Genomic DNA, 26,507 nt, shown 5'->3' on the forward strand with positions numbered 1-26,507 from the left:
TTTTATTATATGCTACAAACCTTTTTTCACTCTCTTTTGCTGGTTTGTGCATCATCAGGCTGTACTACATTACAGTTTGTCTGACTGGTTAGGGCAAGTCTCCCTCATGCAGTGTTAAAAAATATATGAAAATTTGTTTTCATATATTTAACTTTCCTAGAGAAAATTTAAAATCAATTTGACAAGTATTATCTCCCTATCCTGGGAGAAGAAGGAAAATCCCAGTGGGATTTCGATTTGTATTTCATTACATATAGAAACCAAAGACCTTTCATTATTTACCTTCAATTATATAAGAGTAAATGTTGTCTTCAATGCATAAAGAAGAATATTTAGATACTGAGAAAGTGAAGTGACTTGCTCAAGGTCATACAGTAAGTGGTAGAGCCAACAGGTGAGCTTGCAATTGCAACTAAAGAGAGAACAAAGATTTTGTGCCATGCACAATATTCCCTCCCCAAATGAATACATTTTTAGAAGACAAAATATCAGTTGAGGTCATCATCCAGAGAGCTTTTGTCTGGCTTCCTGGGCCAACAGAGACTGCATATGTTAAGCAGATGTAATTTATTTAATCTGCGAGAAGGGAAAAGAAGTTTTGGCAGTATTTCTCCAAAACACTCCCCTGTAAACTGGCAGAAAGAAGGCGTTTGGGAGAACGAGGTGCCAGCTTGGCAGCATATCCTCCAGCCAAAAGGAAGTAATTGTAAATGAAGAGCAGTGGAGGTGATCTGGAAATACAGACTAATCACTTGCACACTTACGCAGCTGCTCCCTTACGTGCTGCTCCTCCACAGCACATCAGGGTAGAGTCAACCCCTGTGCCAGACAATTCTTACACCCCCACTAATTAAAAAGAACCCTTCCCTTACGAATCTATTCTTAGCTTTTTCCGTGAGTTATTTCACTAACAAGTCCAAATCTCAGTCTTTAAACAAGCATTAATTTAAGAGCATCTCAACTTTTCTCTTGTTTGGGTTCTTCTTGTAAGGGATCAAGTAGTCTATGCTAAGTCAAGTAGTAGAAGGAAATAAAATAGCATATTTCTCAATGTCTGAAATGCTTCATCCCTATGTAGCTGAATCCTACAAGTAACAAAGAAGCTTTGATTGGAGTTCAGAAGAGGCAGCCTAAAGAAAACTGATTATTTTCTGGTATTTTCAAGAGCAAAAAATGACTTTAGTCCTTCTGGATATTAAAGAGATATTAAATATCTCTGAACTAGTTAAGTCTGATCTTCATTAATCTTAATCAACCATGCCTTTAGAATCTAAGGATTATATAGATGTGTGACTAATTAAAAGCTTAAACTTTGATATATTTAGCATATGTACTATTTTCTCCACCACATTTTCCTATACTTTTTAACCTGTTGGTTTGTGGTTAGAAATTTCTACTGTCTAATCCATTTTCTCATAAAAATGATTCCACTCTCTCACCTACCTTCTCTGATATCCTTCCTGCAAGCAATAAAGAAGCAGTTGCCTCTGAACACATAAGTAGCCTATGCAACTCTCAATATATCATGTTATTTAACCAAAATAAATAGTTCCTTAGTCATGGATAAAGTAAGCAAGTATTTGAACTACAGTTCAGAATGAATAATACAATAATACAACCTATAACCAGTTATCATTAACTAAAATGAAACATGATATATGACAAGTATATAATCTATAAAGACTTCCATTCCAAACATCTATTTTTTTTTATTTTTTTTAAAGATTTTATTTATTTATTTGACAGAGATCACAAGTAGGCAGAGAGGCAGGCAGAGAGAGAGAGAGAGAGAGGGAAGCAGGCTTCCTGCGGAGCAGGGAGCCCGATGTGGGGCTCGATCCCAGGACCCTGAGATCATGACCCGAGCCAAAGGCAGCAGCCCAAACCACTGAGCCACCCAGGCACCCCACATGCTTATAAGCACACTTATTACCCCTAAATAGCAAAGGCTCCTAAAAGCCTTTCTCAATTTTATATGTTCAATATACCACCACTGTGTCCACCATGGGAATAAACATTTTCAAAATGACTGATTTTATACATCAAAATGGCTGTTGGAACACAGATCTAACCAGAATTTTGGCTTTCTAAAAAACAAATATATTAAGCCTTTGGGGAAGATTGAGGTTAAGAGGATCCTAGGTTCACCTTGTCCCATGGATACACCTAGATAATGCCCACATCAGTGCAAATAACCCAGAAAATGACCGAAGACTCAACAGGTAAATGTAGAAAAAAGCCCACATGGAAGAGGGAAGGGAGGGTGGAGATGTGGTTAGGAGCCAAATTAACATGCAGGACAGTCTGGGGGTGGAAGCAGTGCTGTAGGTACAAGAGGGGAAGTAGCAGACCCCACACGAGGTCCCCCAGGCATAAGGGGACCTCTACTGGGAAGTCAACCTCCACAACATTCGGCTTTGAAAGCCAGAGGGGCTTCACTTCTTGAGTTCTTAAAATTAGGGGGGCTTAACACCTAGAACTTTGAAAAACAGCATACTCAGCTCTGGGAGAACAGGATGGCAATAGGAAATGATGTCTATACCCTTAAAGATACATCATAAGAGGGTGCCTGGGTGGCTCAGTGGGTTAAGCCTCTACCTTTGGCTCAGGTCGTGATCTCAGGGTCTTCGGATAGAGTCCAGCATCGGGCTCTCTGCACCTACTTGTGATCTCTCTCTGTCAAATAAATAAAATCTTAAAAAAAAAAAAAGATACATCATAACAGACCCACTGAGATACAGTATAGAAACAGCAGTTTGAAAGTTGCTTGGGGTATATGAGCTAGAGATGTGTTTATTAATATCAGAGCAGGCACTGGAGGGGCAGAGATCTTTGGGAGATTTCTCTAGGAATAAGAGTTTGCAGGTGTCATTTACCTCCTCTGCACCCCAGCCTAGATAGACACCTGGCAAGAATCATCTCAGCATAAAGAGTTCCATGTAGCTTGCTAAGAGCTCTTCCTACCACTGTACTCTCCTGCAGACCCAGCCCCTGCCTCTTGGCTTTAGCAGGAGTTTTCCAAAGTGGCTATAGACTTCCTCTCAAAGCAGAACAGTGCAAACCTTGCTAACATCACATGCACCACCACCACACCCACCCTTGCATTCTCCTGTAGACTCACTCCCTCCAACACACTCTTAGCAAAAGTCCATCCAAAGTGGTACCACAAGTGTGGCAGTGTGCAAGTAGCACCAACAGGGGTTAGCACCACCCCAGCACCTTCCCAGCACCACCACTCCTGCCCTAAGGAGTAGGGAAGAAAACCATACAAACCAGTTCAACTATAGGCCCAGCAGTGGGCTGGGATTGGACATCTGCTCCGATTGCACACCCCAACCACCAACAAAAGCTTCTCAGGAAATAATAAAAGAAGAGCACCCTGCAGTCCAGTGATACTGTGCTCTGACAAAAGCCTGACCTGACCCAACTCCAACTCAAGGTGGCCCCTGACTGGTCCAGTATTGTTACTGCCGATAACAGGCAAAGAGAACCACTGAAGGACCAGGCTAAAGATGAATGTAGCTCAGCCACGAGAGCATGGCATATACAACACACACAGGAGATATCCCATGAAATGCCAGGTTCTGGTGAACAGGCAACATTACACTACAGGGCACCACAGAGCCTGTTCTTCAGAAGGCCACTACTCTTAAGAGCAAAAGACATAGCTGACTTTCCCAATACAAAGAAACAGACACAGAGATAAAATGAAGACACAGAGCAACATGTCCCAAATGAATGAACAAGACAAAAATGACAGCAAGAGACCTAAGTGAAATAGATGTAATATGCTTCAGAGAATTTAAAGTAATCTCATAATTTTTTGAGGAATCTCCACACCATTTTCCAAAGTGGCTGCGCCAATATGCATTCTGATCAACAGTGTAAGGGGGTTCTCTTTCTCAACATCCTCTCCAAAACTTGTTGTTTCTTGTCCTGTTAATTTTGGCCATTCTAACTGATATAAGTGGTATCTCAATGTGGTTTTGATTTGAATTTCTCTGATGACTAATGATGATGAGCATTTTTTCATGTGTCTGTTAGCCATTTGTATGTCTTCTTTGGCGAGATTATGCTGAGTAAAATAAGTCAAGCAGAGAAAGTCAATTGTCATATGGTTGCACTTACTTGTGGAGCATAAGGAATAACATGGAGGACATTAGGAGAAGGAGAGGAAAAGTGAATTGGGGGAAATCAGAGGGGGAAATAAACAATAAGAGACTATGGATTCTGAGAAACTGAGGGTTTTGGAGGGGAGAGGAGTTGGGGGAAGGGTAAGCCTGGTGGTGGGTATTAAGGAGGACACATATTGCATGGACCACTGGGTGTGGTACATAAACAGTGGATCTTGGAACATTGAAAAAAAATAGAATAAAATTAAGATGTTAAAAAAATCTTTTTAATAAAGTAATCTCATAAAGATACTTGACTTGAGAAAAGAGTGGAGGACCTTAATGAGACCCTCAATAAAGGGAAAACATAAATAATCAGGGTTAAAGAACTCAATAACTAACATTAAAACACACACTAGATGGAATGAATAGTAGACTGCAGGAATTAAAAGAATAGTTCTGTGTGTGACCTGGGGAACAGAGAGATGGAAAGCAATCAAACTGAACAAGAGAGAGAAAAAAATAATAAATGAGAATAGATTAAGAAAACTCAGGAACACCATCAAACTTAAAACATTCACAACAAAGGGATTCCAGAAGGAGAAGAAAGAGAAAAGGAGACAGAAAATTTCTTTAAAGAAATAATAGCTGAAAACTTCCCACACCTAGGAAAGGAAAAAGAAATCCAGATCCAGGAGCCACAGAGAGGCCTCAAAAAATTCAACCCTAAGAGGTACATAACCAAAACACACAGTAATTAAAATGGCAAAAAGTAGTGATAGAGAATTTTAAAAGCAAGCTAGAGAAAAGAGAACAGTTACAAGAAAAACCCCATAAGGGTATCAGCTGACTTTTCAGCACAAACTTTGCAGGCCACACTAGAGTGGCATGTTTTATTTGAATTGCTAAAAGAAAAAACAAAAAAGCCTTCAGCCAAGAATATTCTATCCAATAAAGCTATCATTCAGGATAGATAAAAATTTCCCCAAACAAACAGAAGTTAAAGGAATCCATGACCAACTTAATCAGCTTTACAAGAAATGTTAAAAGGGATTGGGGCGCCTGGGTGGCTCAGTTGGTCAAAGCCTCTGCCTTCTGCTCAGGTCATGGTCTCAGGTCCTGGGATTGAACCTCCGTATTGGGCTCTCTGCTCGGTCAGGAGCCTCTTCCCGCTCTCTCTGCCTGTCTGCCTGCTTGTGATCTCTCTCTCTCTGTCATATAAATAAATAAAATATTTTAAAAAATAAAAAAAGGAAAAAAAAAGAATGTTAAATGGGGCTATATGAAAAAAAAGGGGGGGGGGACTATATGAGTAGAAAGGAAAGACCATAAGCAAGAATAAAAAGTAGGAAACACAAAAGAAGTAAAATTAAGTATATCTATAAGAATCAGTCAAGGGATTCACAAAGTAAAAGGAGGATGTGAAGTAGGACACCGGGTACCTAAAATGTAGGGGAGAGAGACATAAAAACTTTGTGTTTTTAATGTGGATTCAAACTTCAGTGACCATCAAATTAATATAGACCACTATATGCATAAGATGTTATATATGAACATAATGGTAACCAGAAATCAAAAACCAGTAATAGATACGTAAAAACATAAAGAGAAAGGAATCCAAGTATAATCACTAAAGAAAGCCAACAAACCAGGAAAGAAGAGAGCAAAAGAAAGGAACAGAGAAGAACTACAAAAACAGTAATAAAATAAGTAACAAAATGGCAACAAGTACATACCTGTCAATAATTACCTTGAATGTGAATGGACTAAACTCTCCAATCAAAAGACAAAGGTGATGAAGTGGATTAAAGAAAAAAAAAATACCCATGCAAGGGACTCATTTCATACCTGAAGACACATGCAGACTAAAGTGAAGGGATAGAAAAGCATGCAAATGGAAGTGAAAAGAAAATCAGAGTAGCAATACTTACGTCAGGCAAAATAAACTTGAAAACAAACTTTGTAACAAGAGATAAAGACCTCACATAATCATAAAGGCAACAGAATTTATAGCAATTATAAATAATGATGCACCCAAATTCCTAAAGCATCAATCACAAACATAAAGGAAATAATTGACAATAATACAATAATAATATGGAACTTTAAAACCCCACTTATGCCAATCTACAGATCATCCAAACAGAAAATCAATAAGGAAACAGTGGCTTTGAATGACGCATTGGATACATTCAAAACATTCCATCCTATAACAACAGAATACATATGCTTTTCAAGTGTACATGGAGCATTCACAGAACAGATCACATGTTAAGCCACAAAGTAAGTCTCAACAAATTCAAAAGATTGAAATCATACTATGCATTTTTTCTGAAAATGCATAGAACACTGTATTACTAGAAATCAACCACCAGAAAAAAATCTGGAAGGTACATAAATTCATGGAGGTTAAAGAACATGTTACTAAACAATGAATGGAACAAGCAGAAATTTTAAAAAGGGGGGGACAAAAGAAATCAAAAACATACATGGAAGGATGTATGGTTGGTTTAGTCAGGAAAGCATGCAACTCTTGGTTGCGGGGTCATGAGTTTAAGCCCCACACAGGGTACAGAGCTTACTTAAAAAAAGAAATACATGGAAACAAATGAAAATGATAACAAAATGGTCCAAAATGCTGTGCTAAGAAGGAAGTTTATAGCAGCAATACAGGCCTACGTCATGAAGTAAGAAAAATCTCAAACAATCTAACCTTACACCTAAAGGAGCTAGAAAAAGAAGAAAAACCAAAACTCAAAACCAGTATAAGGAAGGAAATAATAAAGATTACAGCAGAAATAAATGAAATAGACACTACAAACCAAACAAACAATGAAATCAGAAGTTGGTTCTCTGTAAAGATCAAGAAAATTGACAAAACTTTAACCAGACTGCTGAAAGAGAAAAAAAGAGAGAGGACTCAAACAAAATCAGAAATTAAAAAGGAGAAATTAAACCAATATTACAAAAATACAAAGGATTATAAGAGAATATTATGGAAAATTACATGCCAACAAACTGGAGAACCTAGAAAAAATGGATAAATTCCTAGATACACATAACCTCCCAAAACTGAATCTGGAAGAAATAAAAAAATTTAAACTGATGACAATTAAATTGAACCAGTAATCACCAAACTTTCAACAAACAAAATTCCAGGGCCAGACGGCTTAACAGGTCAATTCTATGAAACATTTAAGAATTAATACTATTCTTCCAAACTATTCCAAAAAGTAAGAAGAGGAAGGAAAGTTCCAAATTCATTCTATGAGACCAGTATTACTTTGATACCAAGCCAGATAAAGACACTATAAAAAAAGAGAATTGCTGGCGAATATCTCTGATGAACATAGATGCAAAAATCCTCAATAAAACATTAGCAAAAATCCAACAATATATTAAAAATATCAATCACCACAATCAAGTGGTATTTATTCCTGGGATGCAAGAGTGGCTCAATATTCACAGTCCCATTTATAACTACACCAAAAAAAATAGAATACCTAAGAATAAACTTAACCACAGAGTGAAAGGCTGGTCCATGGAAAACTATAAAACATTGTTGATGGCAATTGAAGAGGACACAATAGAAAGATATTCCATGCTCACGGAATGGGAGAACAAATGTCCATACTACCCAAAGCAATCTACAGATTCAATGTAATCGCTATCAAAATTCCAATAGCATTTTTCATAAAACTAGAACAAAGAATCCTAACATTTGTATGGAACCACAAAAAACCACAAACAGCCAAGAAAATCTTGAAAATAAGAGCAAAAACTGGATGTATTACAATCTCATATTTCAAGATGTACTATAAAGCTGTAGTAATCAAAACAATATGGTACTGGCACAAAAACAGACACATAGATCAACGGACAGAATATAGAGCCTGGGAATAAGCCTACAATTATATGGTCATTCGATTCTTTGACAAAATTGGCAAGAATATACAACAGTCTCTTCAACAAATGGTGCTGGGAAAATAGGACAGCTATGTGCAAAAGAATGAAACTGGACCACTTTCTTATACCATACACACACACCAAAAAACCTCAAAATGGATTAAAAATCTAAATGTGAGACATGAAACCATACAAATCCTAGAAGAGAGGAATAGGCAGTAATTTCTCTGACATCAGCCATAGCAACATTTTACTAGATCAGTCTCCTAATGTAAGGAAAACAAACAAACAAACAAAAAACTATTAGGACTACATCAAAATGAAAAGTTTCTGCACAGCAAAGCAAACAATCGACAAAATTAAAAGACAATACACTGAATGGGAGAAGATATTTGCAAATGGCATCGTTTATAATACTTTAGTATCCAGGGGCACCTGGGTGGCTCAGTGGGTTAAAGCCTCTGCCTAGAGCTCAGGTCATGATCCCAAGGTCCTGGGATTTAGCCCCACATCAGGCTTTCTGCTCGGCAGGGAGCCTGCCTCCCTTCCTCTCTCTCTGCCAGCCTCTCTGCCTACTTGTGATCTCTGTCAAATAAATAAATAAAATCCTTAAAAAAAAATACTTTAGCATCCAATATATATAAAGAATTTCTACAACTTAATACCTCCCAAAAATTATCCAATTAAAAAATGGTAGAAGACATGAACAGACATTTCTTTGTTCTTTAAATATTTATTTATTTATGTTAGAGAGGGAGAAAGAATATGCACAAGCAGAGGGAGGGGAAGAAGGAGAGGAAGAGAAACCTTAAGCAGACTCCTCACTGAGCACAGAGCCCTGACATGGGTCTTGAGCCACCCAGGCACCTCATGAACAGACATTTCTCCAAAGATGACACACAGAAGACCAACAGACATGAAAAGACATTCAACATTACTCATAAACAGGGAACTGCAAATCAAAACCACAATGAGCTGTGACCTCACACCTGTGAGGTCATATAGCTAAATATATATATATGAAATATATATATATATATATATATATATATATATATATATATATGAATGATATGTGAGGTCATATAGCCTAAAATAAAAAACACAAAAAAATTTTTTTTGGTAAGAATGTAAGAAAAAGTACTCTGTGCACAGTTAGTGAGAATGCAAAGCTATGCAGCCACTGCAGAAAACCGTATGGAGGTTCCTCAAAAAAATTAAGAGAACTACCATATGATCCTGTAATTCCACTCCTGGGTATTTACACAAAGAATACAAAAACACCAATTTAAAAAGATATATGCACCCCAGTGTTTACTGCAGCCTGGTTTACAATAGCCAAATTATGGAAAGAGCATAAATGCCCACTCTTAGATGGATAAAGTAGGTGAGGTATATATACAGAATGGACTATTACTCAGCCACAAAAAGAATGAAATCTTGCCATTTGCAACAACATCAATGGATCTAGAGAGTATAATGACAAGTGGAATAAGTCAGAGAAAAATACCATATGATTTCAAACACATATAGAATTTAAGAAACAAAATAAACCAACAAAGACAAAAAAAAAGACAAACCAAAAAAACAGACTCTCAACTTAGAGAACTGATTATTACCAGAGGCAAAGTGGGTAGGGGGATGGGTGAAATATGCGAAGGGGATTGACAGTACACTTACCATGATGAGCACTGAGTAATGAATAGAATTGGTATATGGTAAACCTGAAACTAATATAAACTCTATGGTAAACCTGAAACTAATATAAAACTGTATGTTAATTATACTAGAGTTAAAATACTTTGATAAAATCAGTATTTAGAACATTGTCCAATCTTAGAAGTAAAATTCATTCCACTATATTTTGGTTCTTGACCAAAATATTTACAAATTGTCTCCTTCAGAATCACCTTCATCCTGAGACAACTCTAGAGTATGTTCCATGGTTTAAAATATACACACAAACCCTCCTCATCTTTTGAAGAACAATTTATTTGGGAACACTCCAAAGTCATGAGAAATTGATTACTGTATATGACCAGTTATCATTTTAACTTGATTACTATTTCCTGAGCTATTTTAATACTTTAGTAGAAATAGTTCCATACATATATTTTAAATGTGTGGCTTTGTAATAAAGCCAAACTTGTTTCCATGGTGCATGTAGTCAAACGAAGGCTCCCAAAGCTACTTAAAAACTAGGGTTCCAGCATTACAGAGCACTACTTGTTGCCCAGTTGAATTTTTTAGAATTCTGAAAAGTAAAAACAAAAAGAAATCCTAAAGGCAGTGAAGACTGATTAATTAATGCTTAGATAGAAGATCAGACACACTGCTTAAGAGAAAACTGTTTGTTATCCCCCCCAAAAAAGGGTCCAATTTGTAACACAAAACACCCTTCAATTAACTAAAACGCTTTAAAAAATGTCATGCTATTTAAAAGAACTAACATGTGGCTTTAATATTTTTTTCTATTGTGTTACTCTCTTCTAGTTCAGTAGTTTCCTCTCAGTTCTTATTGTCTCTCCCCTTCTACTTTGAGGTTTTTTTTTTGGTTCATTTTCTAACTTATTGAGCTATATCTAGCCCATAAACTTTGCTATGTATTTTCATTATCACTCTGTTCTGGTTATTTTTTAAACTTCCATCATGATGTCTTCTTTGGCCCATACATTACATAGCAATGTGTTTAATTATTTCCAAACATATAGGGATTTATTTAACTTTTTGTTAAGTTTTACCTTAATTGTATTGTAGTTACAGATTATAGTTTATGCAATGCTTAATATTTGAAATATGCTTTCTTAATTTTAGTACCTGATTTGTTTTTATAAATTTTCCATGTACACTTAATAAAAATATAACCTGGAACATTCTCCAGGACAGATCACATAGCAGAACACAAAACAATTCTTAACAAACTTAAGAAGGTTGAAATCATATGAATCATCTTTTCCAACCATGACGGTATGAAGCTAGAAATTACAAGAAGAAAAACTGGAAAATTCAAATATTTGCTTAAACAACATGCTATTAAAAAACCAGTGGGTCAAAGAAAATCAGAAACTGTCATAAATGAAAACAGAAACAAAGCATTCTAAAACTTATGGGATGTAGGTAAAGCAGTTCTAAGAGTGTAGCTCATAGTGATAAATACCTAAATTAAGAAAAAAAAAATCTAACTTTACAGGCCAAGGATCTAAAAAAAGAACAACAAAGTAAGAACATAAGATTAGGATGAAAACAAAGAAGGACTAAAAATAGCAAAGGTCAGTAAAACTTAAGAGCTGCTTTTATTGAAAAGATAAACGAAATAGACAAATCTGTGGCTAGACTTACCAAGGAACAAAGAGAAGGGACAATTAGAGATAAAAGTGGAAACATTACAGCTGATACCATACAAAGAAACATAAAAAATTATTATTACAATTATACAACAATAAATTCAACAACATAGAATAAGTGGATTCCTAGAAATATACAACCCAACATGACTAAATCATGAAGAAATAGGAAATCTGCACAGAGCACTTACTAATAAAGAGAATGAATAATAAATGAATAATGAATAATAAGTGAACTAATAAAGAGAAGTAATCAAAAATCAACAAAGAAATACCCAGGATTAGATACTTCATTAGCAAATTCCACCAAATATTTAAAAGAGAATTAATACCAATCCTTAACTGCTCCTAAAAAATAAAAGGGAACATTCCCACATATGTTTTACAAGGTTAGCATTACCCTAATGCCAAAACCACACAAGCACACTAGAGAAAATTATAGTCCAATATCCCTAATGAATATAGATGCAAAAATCCTCAAGAAAATATTAGCACACTGCATTCAACAATACATTGAAAGTGTTATATATTATGTTCAAGTGGGATTGATATCCAGCAACACAAGGATGGTTCAACACATCAATTCAACCAATGTGATACACCACATTAACAAAATGAAGATAAAAATCAAATGATAATCTAATAGATGCAAAAAACACATTTGAGAAAATTCAACATTAATTCCTGATAAAAAACTCTTAAAAAACTGGGCATGTACAGACCCTACCTCAACATAATAATAGCCATATAAAACAAGACCACATCTAACATCACAATTAACAGTGAAGAGCTAAAAGCTTTTCCTTTAAGATTAGGAACTTGACAAGTATTCCCACTCTTGCCACTTTTATTCAACATTATACTGGAAATCCTAGCCAAAGCAATTATACAAGAAATAAAAAACATCCGAATCAAAAAGGGAGACATAAAATGATCTTTATTTGCAGATGACATGATATTATATGTAGAAAACTCTGACTCCGCCAAAAAAACTGTGAGAGCTAATAAATTCAGTAAGGATATAAGATACAAAATAAATACACAAAAATCAATTGCATTTCTATACATGAACAGCAAACTATCAGAAAGAGAAAATAAGAAAGCAATCCCATTTATCATTGTAGCAAAAAGATTAAAATGCCTAGGAATGAAGTGAACCAAGGAGGAGAAAGATCTGTATACTGGACACTATCAGACATTGGTGAAAGAACTGAAGAAGATACAAATAAATAAGAAGCTATGCTTTGCTCCTTGATTGGGAAAATTAATATTATTAAAATGTCCATACTACTGAAAGCAATGTAATCCCTATCATAATTCCAATGGCATTTTTCACAGAAAAAGAAAAAAACCTCAAATTTGTATTTGAGTTATTTTTTTGTATGAACCCAAATTTTCAAAGCAATCTTGAGAAAGTGGAACTAAGTTTGAGACATCATACTTTCTGATTTCAACTATATTACAAAGTTATAGTAAATAAAAAAGCATGGTAGAAGTATAGAAATAGACACACAGATCAATGGACCCAAAGAGAGAGCCCAGAAGTAAAGCCACACATATACGGTCAATTAATTTATGACAAAGGAGCCAAGAATAAACAAATGAGAGAAAGAACAGTCTGCTCAATAAAAAGTGTTGGAAAAATTGGACAACCACATACAAAATGATGAAACTGGACATTTATCTTCCACCATACACAAAAATATCAACTCAAAACGGATGAAAGACTGAACATAAGATATGAAACCATAGAAGTCTTAGAAGAAAACAGAGGTAAACTCCTTGTCATTGATCTTGGCAATGACTTTTTGGATTTAATATCAAAAGCAAAAGCAATAAAAGAAAAAATAAATAAGTAGGACTACTTCATGAAACTAAAACTTTTCTACACATCAAAGGAAACGGTCATCAAAATAAAAAGACAAACTATCAGACAGGAGAATATATTTGAATAGCATACATTTGATAAGGGATTAATATCCAAAACACTATAAAGAACTCCTAAAACTCACAGGGGGAAAATGTTTGCTTAAAAAAAAGCAGAGTTTCTGAAGAGACATTTTTCCAGAGACATAAAAATGACCAGCAGGCACATGAATGGGTAAACATCACTGATCATGAGGGAAACAGTAATCAAAGCCACAATAAGATGTTGCCTCACACCTGTTAGAATAGCCGTCATTCAAAAGACAAGAAATAAGTTTTGGTGAGGATATAGAGAAAAGGAAACCCTAATACACCACTGGGAGAAACATAAGTTGGTACAGCCACTATAGAAAACAGTATGGAGGTTTCCTCAAAAAACTAAAAATAAAACTACCATATGATCCAGAATTCCGCTTCTAGGTATATTATCTAAAGGAAATGAAACCATTGTCTTGAAAAGATATCTGTGTCCCCATGTTCACTACAGCATTATTTGTAACAGCCAAGACATAGAATTGTTTCTATGACAATCTAAATGTCTATCAATGAATGAATGGATAAAGAAAATGTGATCATACACACATGTGTGCACACACACGTACAACAGAATAATACCTGGCCATAAAAAAGAAGGTAATCTGGGACCATGACTGCATTATGATAAGTGAAATAAGGCAGAAAAAGATAAGTACTGTATGATCTCATCTGACAAAGTGGTCAGAAGCAGTGTCTGGGACCTCTAGCCGGCATACTGCCTCAGTGAGCCGGGGTCTTTGGCCAGAGTGAGTACCTGCGCTACCAGGAGGCCCTGAGCGAGCTGGCTACTGTGGTCAAAGCACGAAGTGGGAGTTCGCAACGACAGCACCAGTCGGCGGCCAAAGACTTGACCCAGTCTCCTGAAGTCTCGTGACCATCCAGGTGACATACCTCCCCTCCAGTCAGAAGAGTAAACGTGCCAAGCACTTCCTTGAACTGAAGAGCTTTAAGGACAACTATAACACCCTGGAAAGTACTCTGTGAGGGGCTGCTGCCGCCGCTGGGACTGCTGCTGCCGCTGGGGCCCCTGGCCTCAGGTCACATGGCTGGTGGGCCCAGGTCTGCTGACCTGCTACAGTGTCCAGAGCTCTTAGGGTTCATTCCTGGAGGATCCTTCTCCAGCTAGTTCTTAGAGCCCATTTCAGGAATTCAGGACTTTATTTTCCCTTGGTAGCACTTTTTTCTGGAGTTGAGTTCAGATGTTTCCATCAATGTTTTCTTAAAAATGCTCACTTCAGGGGCGCCTGGGTGGCTCAGTTGGTTGGACGACTGCCTTCGGCTCGGGTCATGATCCTGTAGTCCCGGGATCGAGTCCCACATCAGGCTCCCAGCTCCATGGGGAGTCTGCTTCTCTCTCTGACCTTCTCCTCGCTCATGTGCTCTCTCTCACTGTCTCTCTCTCAAGTAAATAAATAAAATCTTAAGAAAAAAAAATGTAAAAAAAAAAAAATGCTCACTTCATTTTTATTATAGTTCATCTGTTTTTTTCCCCCTTTTCCAAACTAGAAATAATCCTAAGAGTGAGAGTTGGGAGAGTGTAGACTGGTGTCTTCCGTGTCTGCCCCGTTCTACATAATTTCAAGGGGACCATTTGGGTTTGAGACCTCTTCCTCTTTAGAGGCGGTTGAAAGATGAACGCAAGGATCCGCCTTTGGGCTTTCTTTCCATGCTGTCTTGAATAAAGGGAGCGCTGGAGCCTGACCGAATCCCATGCCCCTACGCTTCCTGGGGATGCTGTGGGACAGGGAAGAAGTGTCAGACCAATGCACTGGTCTGACATTCTAGATTATTTAATAAAATGAACAATTTTAAAAGTAAAAATTGTTTTACTGACCCAGGCCCATCTCAGCTTAGACCGTCTCAACAAGGCAAGCCCTGCATAGAAGGCCCTGGAACTCCCAGCCCCATCAGCTGAACTCCATCCAGCTAGCTAAAATTACCAGGCACACACAGTCTACACAGAGCACAAGCATACACAAGACCATTCCTTCAAGTTTAGAAGTAACTATTCTGCCTAATTCAAAACAACAAATACAGAAAGTCGATCAAAATGAAGAGGCAGAAGAATATGCTCCAAATCAAAGAATAAGACAAAACTTCAGAAAACTGTATAGAATAGAGAAAGCCAATCTACCTGATATGGAGTTCAAAATAATGGTAATAAAAATGCTCCCTGGACAGAAAGAAGAATGGTTAAACTCAGTAAGAACTTCAATAAATAAAAACTATAAAAAGAACCAATGAGAATTGAAAAATAACTAAAATGAAGTATATACTAAAGGAAATCAACAGTAGATTAGTAGATGCACGATAGATCAGCATTCTGGTAGACAGGTTAGGGGGACGCACTCAAGATGAGCAGCAGAAAGAAAAAAGAATTTCAAAAAGCGAGAATAGTTAAGAGATCTTGGAGACACCTTCAAGTGAACAAATAAATATTCGCCTTACAGGGATCCCAAGAAGAAGAGAATAGAGGGGCACCTGGGTGGCTCAGTTGGTTGGACGACTGCCTTCGGCTCAGGTCATGATCCTGGAGTCCCGGGATCGAGTCCCACATCAGGCTCCCAGCTCCATGGGGAGTCTGTTTCTCCCTCTGACCTTATCCTTGCTCATGTTCTCTCTCACTGTCTCTCTCTCAAATAAATAAATAAAATCTTAAAAAAAAAAAAAAAAGAAAAAAAAAAGAAGAGAATAGAAAGGGGGCAGGAATCTTTTAAAAGACACAAGGGGCGCCTGGGTGGCTCAGTGGGTTAAGCCTCTGCCTTCAGCTCGGGTCGTGATCTCAGGGTCCTGGGATCTAGTCCCACATTAGGCTCTCTGCTCAGCAGGGAGCCTGCTTCCCCCTCTCTCTCTGCCTGCCTCTCTGCCTACTTGTGATCTCTTTCTCTCTGTCAAATAAGTAAATAAAATCGTCAATAAATAAATAAATAAATAAATAACTTTTAAAAAGGCACACTAGTTGAATACTTCCTTAACCTGAAAAAAAAAACATATTCAAGCCCACGCAACACAAAAAATGAGATGAACCCAAAGAGGTCAGTACCAGGATACATAATAATTAAAATATCAAAGATTTAAAATAAACAGCGAATTTTCAAAACAGGCAGAAGCAACTATTTATGTAAAAGGAAAACATTAGAAGGCTATCAGTTGAATTTTCAGTAGAAAATTTGTAGGCAGTAAGAGAGTAACATGATAGACTCAAAGTACTGAAAAGAAAAAAACCTACAACCAAGAATACTCCACCTGGCAAGGTTACCATTCAAAATTGAGATGAGATAGTTTCCCAGACAACCAGAAGTTAAGAGTTCTTCACCACCAAACCACCCTTATAAGAAACATTAAAAGGACTTAAGTGGAAGAGGCCGTAATTAGAATAAAACTATGAAAGGAAAAAAAATGCAATAGGTATACAGAAAGGCAGTAGGGTAATCATTAATAAAGCTAAATGAAGGTTAAAATGCACAAGTAGTAAAAGAGCATATGAGTTTACAAGTGACTTCTACCAAACATTTAAAGAATCATTATTCACTAATCTCTTCAAACTATTCTTAAAAGTAGAAGAGGAATGAAAACTTCCAAATATATTCTAGAAGGCCAGCATTATCCTGATACCAAAACCAGACAAAGACAGTACAAAGAATGAAAACTACAGGCCAATATCCATGATACCTCTCAACAAAAGATGGAGTGCCTGGGTGGCTCAGCTGGTTGAGCACCTAACTCTTGGTTTCAGCTCAGGTCACAATCTCAGGGTCATGGGACTGAGCCCTTTGTTGGGCTCTGCACTCAGTGTGGAGTCTGCTGGAGATCTCTCTTCCTCTCCCTCTGTCCCACTCCACACCCCCTTTTTCTCTTTCTCTCTCAAATAAGCAAATCTTAAAAAAAAAAAAAAAAAAACCTCACTAAAAGTTTAGCAAACCGAATTCAGCAATACAATAAAAAAAGATTTATCATAATCAAGAGGGATTTATTCTGGGGATGCATGGATGATTCAATATTTGCAAATCAATCATCATGATACACCACATTAACAAGATGAAGGATTAAAAATCATATGATTGGGCGCCTGGGTGGCTCAGTGGGTTAAGCCACTGCCTTCGGCTCAGGTCATGATCTCAGGATCCTGGGATCGAGTCCCACATCGGGCTCTCTGCTCAGCAGGGGCCTGCTTCCCTTCCTCTCTCTCTGCCTGCCTCTCTGCCTACTTGTGATCTCTCTCTGTCAAATAAATAAAATTCTTTAAAAAAAAAATCATATGATTATCTCAATAGATGCAGAACAAGCATTTGACAAAATTCAATATCCTTTCATGATAAAAACTCTCAACAAAGTGAATTTAGAGAGAACGTACCTCAACATAATAAAAGCCATATATTACAAACCACAGTTAACATCAATCTCAATGTGGAAAAACTGATAACTTTTCCTCTTGATCAGAATCAAAACAAGGATGTCTACTCTTGTCACTTCTATTCAACATAAGAATCAAAGCCCTAGACACAGCAATTAGAAAAGAAATAAAAGGCATCCAAGTTGGTAAGGAAGAATTTAAGCTGTCTCTATTTGCAGATAACATGATACCATACATAGAAAACTCTAAAGACTCTACCAAAATACTATTAAAACTGATCAATGAATTCAGTAGGGTCACAAAATACAAAATAAATACACAAAAATTTTTTGCATTTCTAGACACCAATAATAAAGTAGCAGAACAGAAATTAAGCAGACAATTCCATTAACAATTAAACAAAAAGGAATAAAATATCTAGAAATAAACTTAACCAAAAAGATACAAGACCTGTACTCTGAAAACTATAAAATGCTAATAAAGAAGAATGATGGTATCATAAACAAATGGAAAGATACACCATGTTAATGGATTGGAAGAATTGAGATCATTAAAATGTCTATATTGCCCAAAGCAATCTATAGATTCAATGCAGTCCTATCAAAAAACCAACAGCATTATTCACAGAAGTAGACCAAGAATACTAAAATTTGTATGGAACCCCATAGAAGACCTCTAACAGCAAAAGCAATTTTACAAAGGAAGAACAAAACTGGAAGTATCACAATCCTAAATTTCAAGATATACTATAAAGCTACAGTAGTCAAAACAGTAGGTAGTGGGACAAACATAGATACATGGATCAATGCAAAAGGATAGAAAATCCAGAAATAAACTCACATTCACAAGGTCAATTAATCTATGACAAAGGAGACAAGAACATACAATGCAGAAAAGACAGTCTCTTCAATAAATGGTGTGGGGAAAACTGGACAGCTACATGCAAAATGAACGAACCTGGGCCACTTACCTCACACACACAAAAATAAATTCAAAATGCACTAAAGACCTAAATGTGTGACCTGAAACCATAAACTCCTAAAAGAAAACATAGGCAGAACAATACATTACATGTTAATTAAAAAAAAAAAAAAACATAAGCAGTAATCTCTTTAGACACTGGCCTTAACGACTTTTTTTTTATATATATGTTTTCTCAAGCAAAGGAAACAAAAGTAAAAATAAACTATTGTGACTATACCAAAAAAAAAGAGTTTTGCACAGAGAAGGAAACCATCAACAAAATGGAAATGCAACCCAGTGAATGGAAAAAGATATTTGCAAATGATATATCTGACAGGACTTAATATGCAAAATATGTAAAGAACTTACACAGCTCAACATCAAAAAACAGCAAAAAATTTGATTAAAAAAATGAGTGGGTGAAGAACCTGAACAGACATTTTTCCAACAAAGATGTATATATGGCCAATAGACACATGAAAAAATGCTCAACATCCCTAATCATCATATATCTATATCTATCTATCTATCTATCTATCTATCTATATAAAATGGAATATTAGTCATAAAAAATGAGATCTTGCCATTTGTGACATTATGGATGGACCTAGAGAATATTATGCTAAGTGAAATAAGTCAGAGAAAGACATATATCATATGATTTCACTTATATGTAGAATCTAAAAAAAAAAAAAACAAACAAACAAAGAAAGAAAGGGACTTACAAATACAAAGACCAAACTGATAGTTTCCAGAGGGAAGGTGGGTGAGTGGAATGTGCAAGATGGGTGAAGGGAAATGGGACATACAGTCTTCCAGTTATGGACTATGCAGTCACAGGGATAAAAGGCACAGCAGAGGGAATACAGTCAATGATATTGTAATAACGTTGTATGGTGACACATGGTAGTCAGCACCGTGGTGAGCACAGCGCAATGTATAGACTTGTTGAATCACTATGCTATATACCTGAAGCTACTGTTGTACTGTATTTCACATAGAATTCAATAAAAAAGAAGATACAAACCTCCACTTATAAGAAAAATAAATCCTGGGGATGTAATGTACAGCACAGTGACAACAATTACCCATACTGCATTAAATATTTGGAAGTTGCTAAGAGAATAGATTTTAAAAGTTCTCATCACAAACAGAAAAAACTTCCGTAACTATGTCAGGTTATGGATGTCAACTAAACTTACTTTGGTAATCAATTAGCAATATATACATATATAACATTTTTTGTATACCTTGAATTAATAATACAATATTAAATGTTAATAATATCTCAATAAACTTAAAAAAACCCCACTCTATCTTATTGAATCCAGAACTCACATCCATTAGGGCCAGCTTGTTTATTATGTTGTTCATACTTAGGCTATCCATTCATACTTAGGCTATCCTTGCAGATTTAGATCTAGTTAAGAGAAGTATATTAAATACCCAGACAAACCTCTGGCAAGAGAAATCAAGAGAAGAAAAAATAATCAATATTATGAAAACAATAGGGGATAGAACTAAGTGGTAACAAAACAACTATATGGTAGCATTTTTTTTAAATTTTATTTATTTATTTGACAGAGAGAGAGAGCGTGCATAATCAGGGGGAAAGAGAGAAGCAGGCTCCCCACAGAGCAGGGGAGCCCAATGTGGGACTAGATACCAGGACCCTGGAATCATGATCTGAGCCAAAGGCCGTCGCTTAACCAACTGAACCACCCAGGTGCCCTATGCTAACAATTTTGAAAACTGGGACAACATGGAAAAGTTTTTGAGAATATATATATATCTTATGAGATGTAACTGAAGAAAAAATTAAAATCTTGATTGGTCCTGTGACATTAAAAATAATGAAGCAGTGGTTAAAAAAATCTTCCCTAAAGGTGAGGTTAGATAATAATGGTAATTTTAAGGATAGATTTTTCTGGAGATCAAGGGGTAAATCAGGCCTAATATATGTCAACACATTATCAGAGAGCCTGTAAAACAGAGGAACAACTATGGTAACAATTGTAAAAAATAAAATAATAAGACCTTGAATACGTGTATCAACAAAATCTATCACTGTTCTGAAAAGCTCAGCTGGCACCTGCCTCACCTATGCTCCTCACAGGCTGCTGTGCCAAGGCTATTGTCTGGGGGCACAGGCTCTCTCCATCAGACTAATCATAAACCCCTACTGCTCCCAATTTCTGCCAGGAAGGAAGAACACCTTCGTAGGTGGGACTTTCTGGAATGAACAAATTGTGGTACAAAAAATAAAGCAACTGTGTGGGAAGGAGGCGTTTGTAAAGTTTTGGGAGCGTGATGGTACTACTGCTAAAACTTTCTAGACTTTTTTTTTTTTTTTTTGGTTTATGAGAAAAAGAAAGTTATCCCACTTTCCCCATTTCCAGGATGGTATCATATATATTTTATTTTTTATTTTTATGTTATTTATTTATTCATTAATCATATAGATTTTCAAAGCCCCCCCCCCATCTTTATTTTCACTAGGGCTCCATCATTTCTTAGGTGTCATTTTTAGGAAGCAGGATGAAGTTTAGTGTCTAAACGCGCTGCACAAAGGGAATTCAAACCTTTTCCTACATGTACACAGCTCTTCCTTCAGTAGCAGCACTGCACAAAGTGACCTCACTGAACCGCTTGAACAAACTTCAAAAGGAACTTCAACCACTCACCTGGATACAAGCCAGAGGCTCATTTGTCCAAATCGAATATCCACCAACTAAATATATTCTCTCATTATGGACAGCAACTCCAGATTCATTTTGGCCTAAAGTAAAGAGAATTGAATAAAAAGAAAAAAATAAATCCATTTCCTTGCATGTCTTAATTAACCCTTTTGCCACTGAAGGATACAAGTTCCCCCTGTGGCACACTTGTATGCTCCACAGGATTTCTGTGGCAACTAATCACCGCCTCCCAGTACTCAGAGGGAAGAATTAACCACGCGTTCACAGAGAATGAATCTGTGTCAGGTCAGAACCAAGCCAAAACACTTATTCACCAGCCAAGTGGGTAAATATAGCATTAAATACAGCAATAATAAGCAATAACAAAATAAGAGTTCTACGCTCCATTTTATGCCAATTACCTTCAGCCGGTGGAAACAAGGTATATTTTCAAAATGCAAAACAGCTCCATTAATGCTTTTAAAGCAAGCGCTTACATTTGTAAAGTAACAGCTGCAACCCCAAGAAGTCAATAAAGCCGCCAGGCCCCAAGTATCCTCCAAATGAAGGCAAATGACAGAAAAGATTGATAAAGTTACTAGCCTCCCTTTCTTTACATACACAACCGTTTTAAGACTGTATTAAAGTTCCCGATCTGGGACCAGCCCGGGTAGTCTCTAGATACTGACACGCCAGAATAATGAAAGCTTCCTCTCCCATTTAAAAAAAGAAGACAGAATAACTCACTACCACCTCTTCTTTCCTGGAGGCCATCTGAGAGTAAGAGAGTCTCTTTTTATTGATAGGCTGACACCGGATTGACTGTGGTAATAAATAAGCCGGATCCTCCAGCAGACAGAATCGCAGATCCAGGGACGGAGGGACTAAGGTGCCACCACAGAAACTTGGACAGGGTTAAGTACTTGTAGGTGGGCCTTAAAGATCATTTTCACAAAAACAGGAGCTCTGCACAAAGCATCTAACCCCCTCACACTGGGTCCGCGCTTGCTGTTGCCTCCCCAGCAGCAGCTGTGAGGGGCCGAGCGCCCCACTCAGCATACGAAGATGTCCTCAGGGGCCAGTCCAGCCCACCATGTTGAGTGTGTGAATTTCCTATTTGGTAGAGCAGCTTAGAAGGGATCTGGTCACCTGTGAACGTTTACAATGTACGCTGACAAGGGAGAGAAAGTTTTCAACTCCATAAAGAAACTTTATGGGTACATTTTTCACTGCTTTCCTTTTATTCCCTTTTGGGATCAGGAGGGTCCATACCTAGTGTTGCCCTGTGTAATGCTTGAACTGCTCTGTGGCCGGAACCACCACCAAACCCCTATGCACAGAACTGCTCTAAAATTTAGTTGTTAGGAGAATACAGCCAGAAATCGTACCTGACAGTAACAAACAATGAAGACCAGATGCCTGACCTCAAAATAAATAAAAGAGGACTAGAAGTGAAAAGAAAAGAAATATGTTGCTTCTGTAAAGTTATCAATTCCCCCGTTCCTCCTAATCATCTCAAAGTTCCTACGTGCATCTTTATTGACAAGAAAGGACCTGACAGACCTCTCTCAGCCAAGTGAGAAGATGCACGAAGGTAACAGAGACCCTGAGAAAATAGTTCAGCCATTTGACTGAGTCACATATTGTAAGACAAATAATGTCAAGAGACAAATCTTTCCGGTTAATGAACACAAGTTGTTCTGCCATCATGCACTGAAGATAGGGAGGCACTGAAGATGTTTAAGAAAACAAGAGTGGCTATTTCTTGAATCTCTACCTTTCCTGATTTACTTAGTCAAAAGTACTTGCCAGTCAACAGGTTGAAATTACAACGCGTCCACTGGTCAGTGTCTATGTCGTAAGAATCTATATGCCGCACAAGGATCCGGTCGTTGTTGTAGTCCAAGTCATTGCCTCCAAGAACATAAAGCTTTCTTTGAACAGCAGCCATGGAATGGTAGACCCTTCTCTGCAACATAGGGCTGCGGCTTATCCATTTATTCTGAGAAAAAATAAATAAATAAATAAATAAATAAATTCAGGTGGACTCTGTTAACAGCAGACCTCTGAAGCAGAAAATAGCAGTGCCTCGTTAAGAGCTGGGACTCTGCTTTGTCTATTCCATTCTACTAGAATGTTGCTTACATATTTTGAAAGGTACAGGCTTCTTGCCTGAAAACAATTATAGAAGAACCATATTTTATATATAGAAGAACCATATATTCCAGCTGAATTTTGCAATGTACAAATGCATTTCCTCTTGTTTGGGTTGCATTTTATAGGGTATTTGCATTTTATAAGGGAAGCACATGAGAATATAGAAATTTTCATGATGGTTCCCTCACCCAATTGAGAGAACTTACTCATGCAAATTGCTTGAGTAAAAGCACATGACTAGGTGTAATTTTTTTTTTTTTTTTTTTTTTAGGTGTAATGATTTAAGAAAACAGGCTCTGGATCCAGGATGCCTGAGTTTATAACCTTTGTGTGACCTTGAGCAAAGTATTTAACCTCTATGTGCCTATTTCCTCATCTGTAAAGTAGGGAGAGTCATACTGTACCTGAAAGCTTGTTGTGATGATTAAATTAGTTAATACACAACATTTAGAAGAGCGCCACATAATGTCCAATAAACACACCCTTTAAAAAAATTATTGTGATAGTAATCACTGGTTACCCAAGGCCTCTACATAAACTAGGGCTAGGGTGATTCTGCTATTCTTTCCAAAATTAACCTCCCAAGATCAATAGAAGAGCAAAGATCTGGTGTCACAACAAAGTCTCATGCTGCCTAGTCCCTTTTTTTTTTTAAAAGATTTTATTTATTTATTTGATAGACAGAGATCACAAGTAGGCAGAGGCAGGCAGAGAGCCTGATGTGAGGCTCCCAGAATCCTGGGATCATGACCTAAGCTGAAGGCAGAGGATTAACCCATGGAGCCACCCAGGCGGCCCTGCCTAATCCCTTTTAACATATTTATAATCATATTGTCTACCAAACTGGGAAAAGTTATTTCTAGGCATACATTTGTTTTGGCAGAAGGCCAAATTTTAAACAACTTTAGGAATGGTGAAACCTCCACTGTTTGGTTGTAGGTCACTCTCACTAATGAGAAAGACAATGCTCAACTCCTCTTCAATATGGCTTCTTTCAAAAATCTAATTTAAAATGCAAAATTAGATGAAAATCAAATACGACCTTAATTTTAAGCCTTAACCAAGCAATGGACAGGTAAGTAAATCTAACCATTTCCTTTGTATATAAACACTAACCTACAGGAGGAATGCAGATTCCTTTTGCCAAGAAAAATTTGGATTTCGATAGAAAGAACATATGATGTTTTTAATACAAAGCGTTTCACCAGTTCACAAAGCTGTAAAAGAATAAGGAAATCGTCACTAAAGGTCCATTCACTAAAGGCGTATCTCCTAGCTCATTTCTAATTTCTCTTTTAAAGATAGACTTAAAAAAAGAGTGGTTTGTACAGTTTGAAAGGCTTGCACCTATCTGCTCCCCCTTTTTACAGGTGTCATAAGAATCTCTTTCCAATCAAAAGTCTTCTTTAATAAGATAGCCACACCTTTCTTTCAGATACTCTGTAAAGAAATATCTTTGATACATTTTACATGAGTGGATTTAACTCAAAACTCTGATGGTGCCTTCCTTAGGTGCTTTCTAGGAGGCAACCCGTTCTGGTATTAGGAATCAACGTTTGCATTAGCAGTCCGGTCCCCTGCCACAGGACTGTGGACGCCATCTGGTTTGTAAAGCCTGCCTACATCCCCTGATTATATCTTTAGCTTCCTTCACTGCCGTGCCTGCCAGGTGAGCCGCCAAGCACTGCAAAGGCAAAGAAACAGAGAGGCCTGGTGGGGTCACTCCTAATAAGCTAGCGTGTGAATACTAATCAGTAGTGGGGAAGCAGAGGTCACCCCAGCCTGCCTGTTGGCAGGTAGCGATGTGCTCTGTGGCAGATGGCAGGCATTATCGACTCTCCACAAAGACCTAGAAGAGAAATAAGCACCAGGGCTGAATGATAGAGTTATTGAGATTCTGAGCAAGATGCAAGCAGATGTGATGTTTGCCAGTACCCACCGTAAACAATATGCCAGCAGAATTTTTAAAAAGAGCATGTGTGTACAAACATGAAACAGAACTCATTCGAGAAATGTTAACACCTTCTTCCTCTTTAACCACGTGTGCACCGAACTCAAGCAACTGCAAATTAATGATCCCTCTTGAGACACCTGGCCCGTGGACATGTGGTCCCTGAAATCTACAGCTTCTAATACATCAGGAAACACACTTGCAAAGAGAGAAACACCTTCATTAAATTCGGAATCAAATGAGGTTGAAATAAAAAGACACCAGATCGACTAAGGTCATCAGGACACACATTTCGTGGCCGACCCTGACCCAGGCTGCCAAAGCCAACCTGTTGTTTCATGTTCCATTATCTCCAGCTGATGAATATTAAATTCCCAGATCAAATCATTTTGGAAGACTGTCATAATCACGAAAAATATTTACATTACCAAAATCATAGAAACGGTAAAGTCCTGAAAACATGTGCCAAGGCCACAGATATTTTGGTAGAAGGAAAAGAGAATAAAAATTGTTCTTTTCTGGGGGACAAAAAACTCACTAAGTGTGGATGGCAAGTGGGCAGAACAAGGCACAGACACCATCAGAATGCTTCCAGCTCAGGCACTAGCTATCAGATGAGAAACATCCTCACACTTTCCAGATACTTCTACTTCAGACTTATCCTTGACACCCCTCAAAGACATTCTGCCTACACTGAGTTAAGTAAAAGCTATTATTTTATTTGGGAGTAATGAAACGATAAGCATGTTCCCCTCTTGGAATGAGATGCCTTCTCAAAGGACATATAACAGGTCAATCAAAATCCTTTCTTTGGATCCCTCTGAATATGAATAGCCACTTGAAATAATGGGAATAAGGGGCATTTAACTCATCAGCCTATCGCCCCTTTTTTCTACATTATGCAAAACTCTGAAAGAGTTAAGCATCGTGTATCACATAAAACTAAAGGAGCTGAAATTTTGTGAGGGGAAAAAAAAAAAGGCAACCAAAAGGCAGTTTATCCAGATGCTTCCTTTTCTCTACACAAGTTGAAGGTGCATGCGTATGTACAGACTTGGCATTTCAACTACTAATTACTGT

At 37.2% G+C, this 26,507-nt stretch overlaps 1 protein-coding gene across 12 annotated transcripts in view; it reads right to left on the minus strand.

Moving 5' to 3' along the window:
- KLHL32 (kelch like family member 32) overlaps positions 1 to 26,507 on the minus strand; it is a 245,785-nt gene that overhangs the window by 17,281 nt on the left and 201,997 nt on the right. For all 12 annotated transcript variants that reach the window (XR_014312142.1, XM_082731900.1, XM_082731897.1 and 9 more), the window contains 2 exons: positions 23,129 to 23,321; positions 21,326 to 21,420 (listed from right to left, as the gene is read on the minus strand). Coding sequence is in view for 11 of the 12 variants with exons in the window: in XM_082731900.1 (XP_082588026.1) it covers positions 21,326 to 21,420; positions 23,129 to 23,321 (288 nt within the window). In the remaining variant the exon portion in view is untranslated. The remainder of the gene's footprint in view (positions 1 to 21,325; positions 21,421 to 23,128; positions 23,322 to 26,507) is intronic.

This window comes from Mustela nivalis (genome assembly GCF_964662115.1).
Source record: "Mustela nivalis genome assembly, chromosome: 5".
Classification (NCBI taxonomy): Eukaryota; Metazoa; Chordata; class Mammalia; order Carnivora; family Mustelidae; genus Mustela; species Mustela nivalis.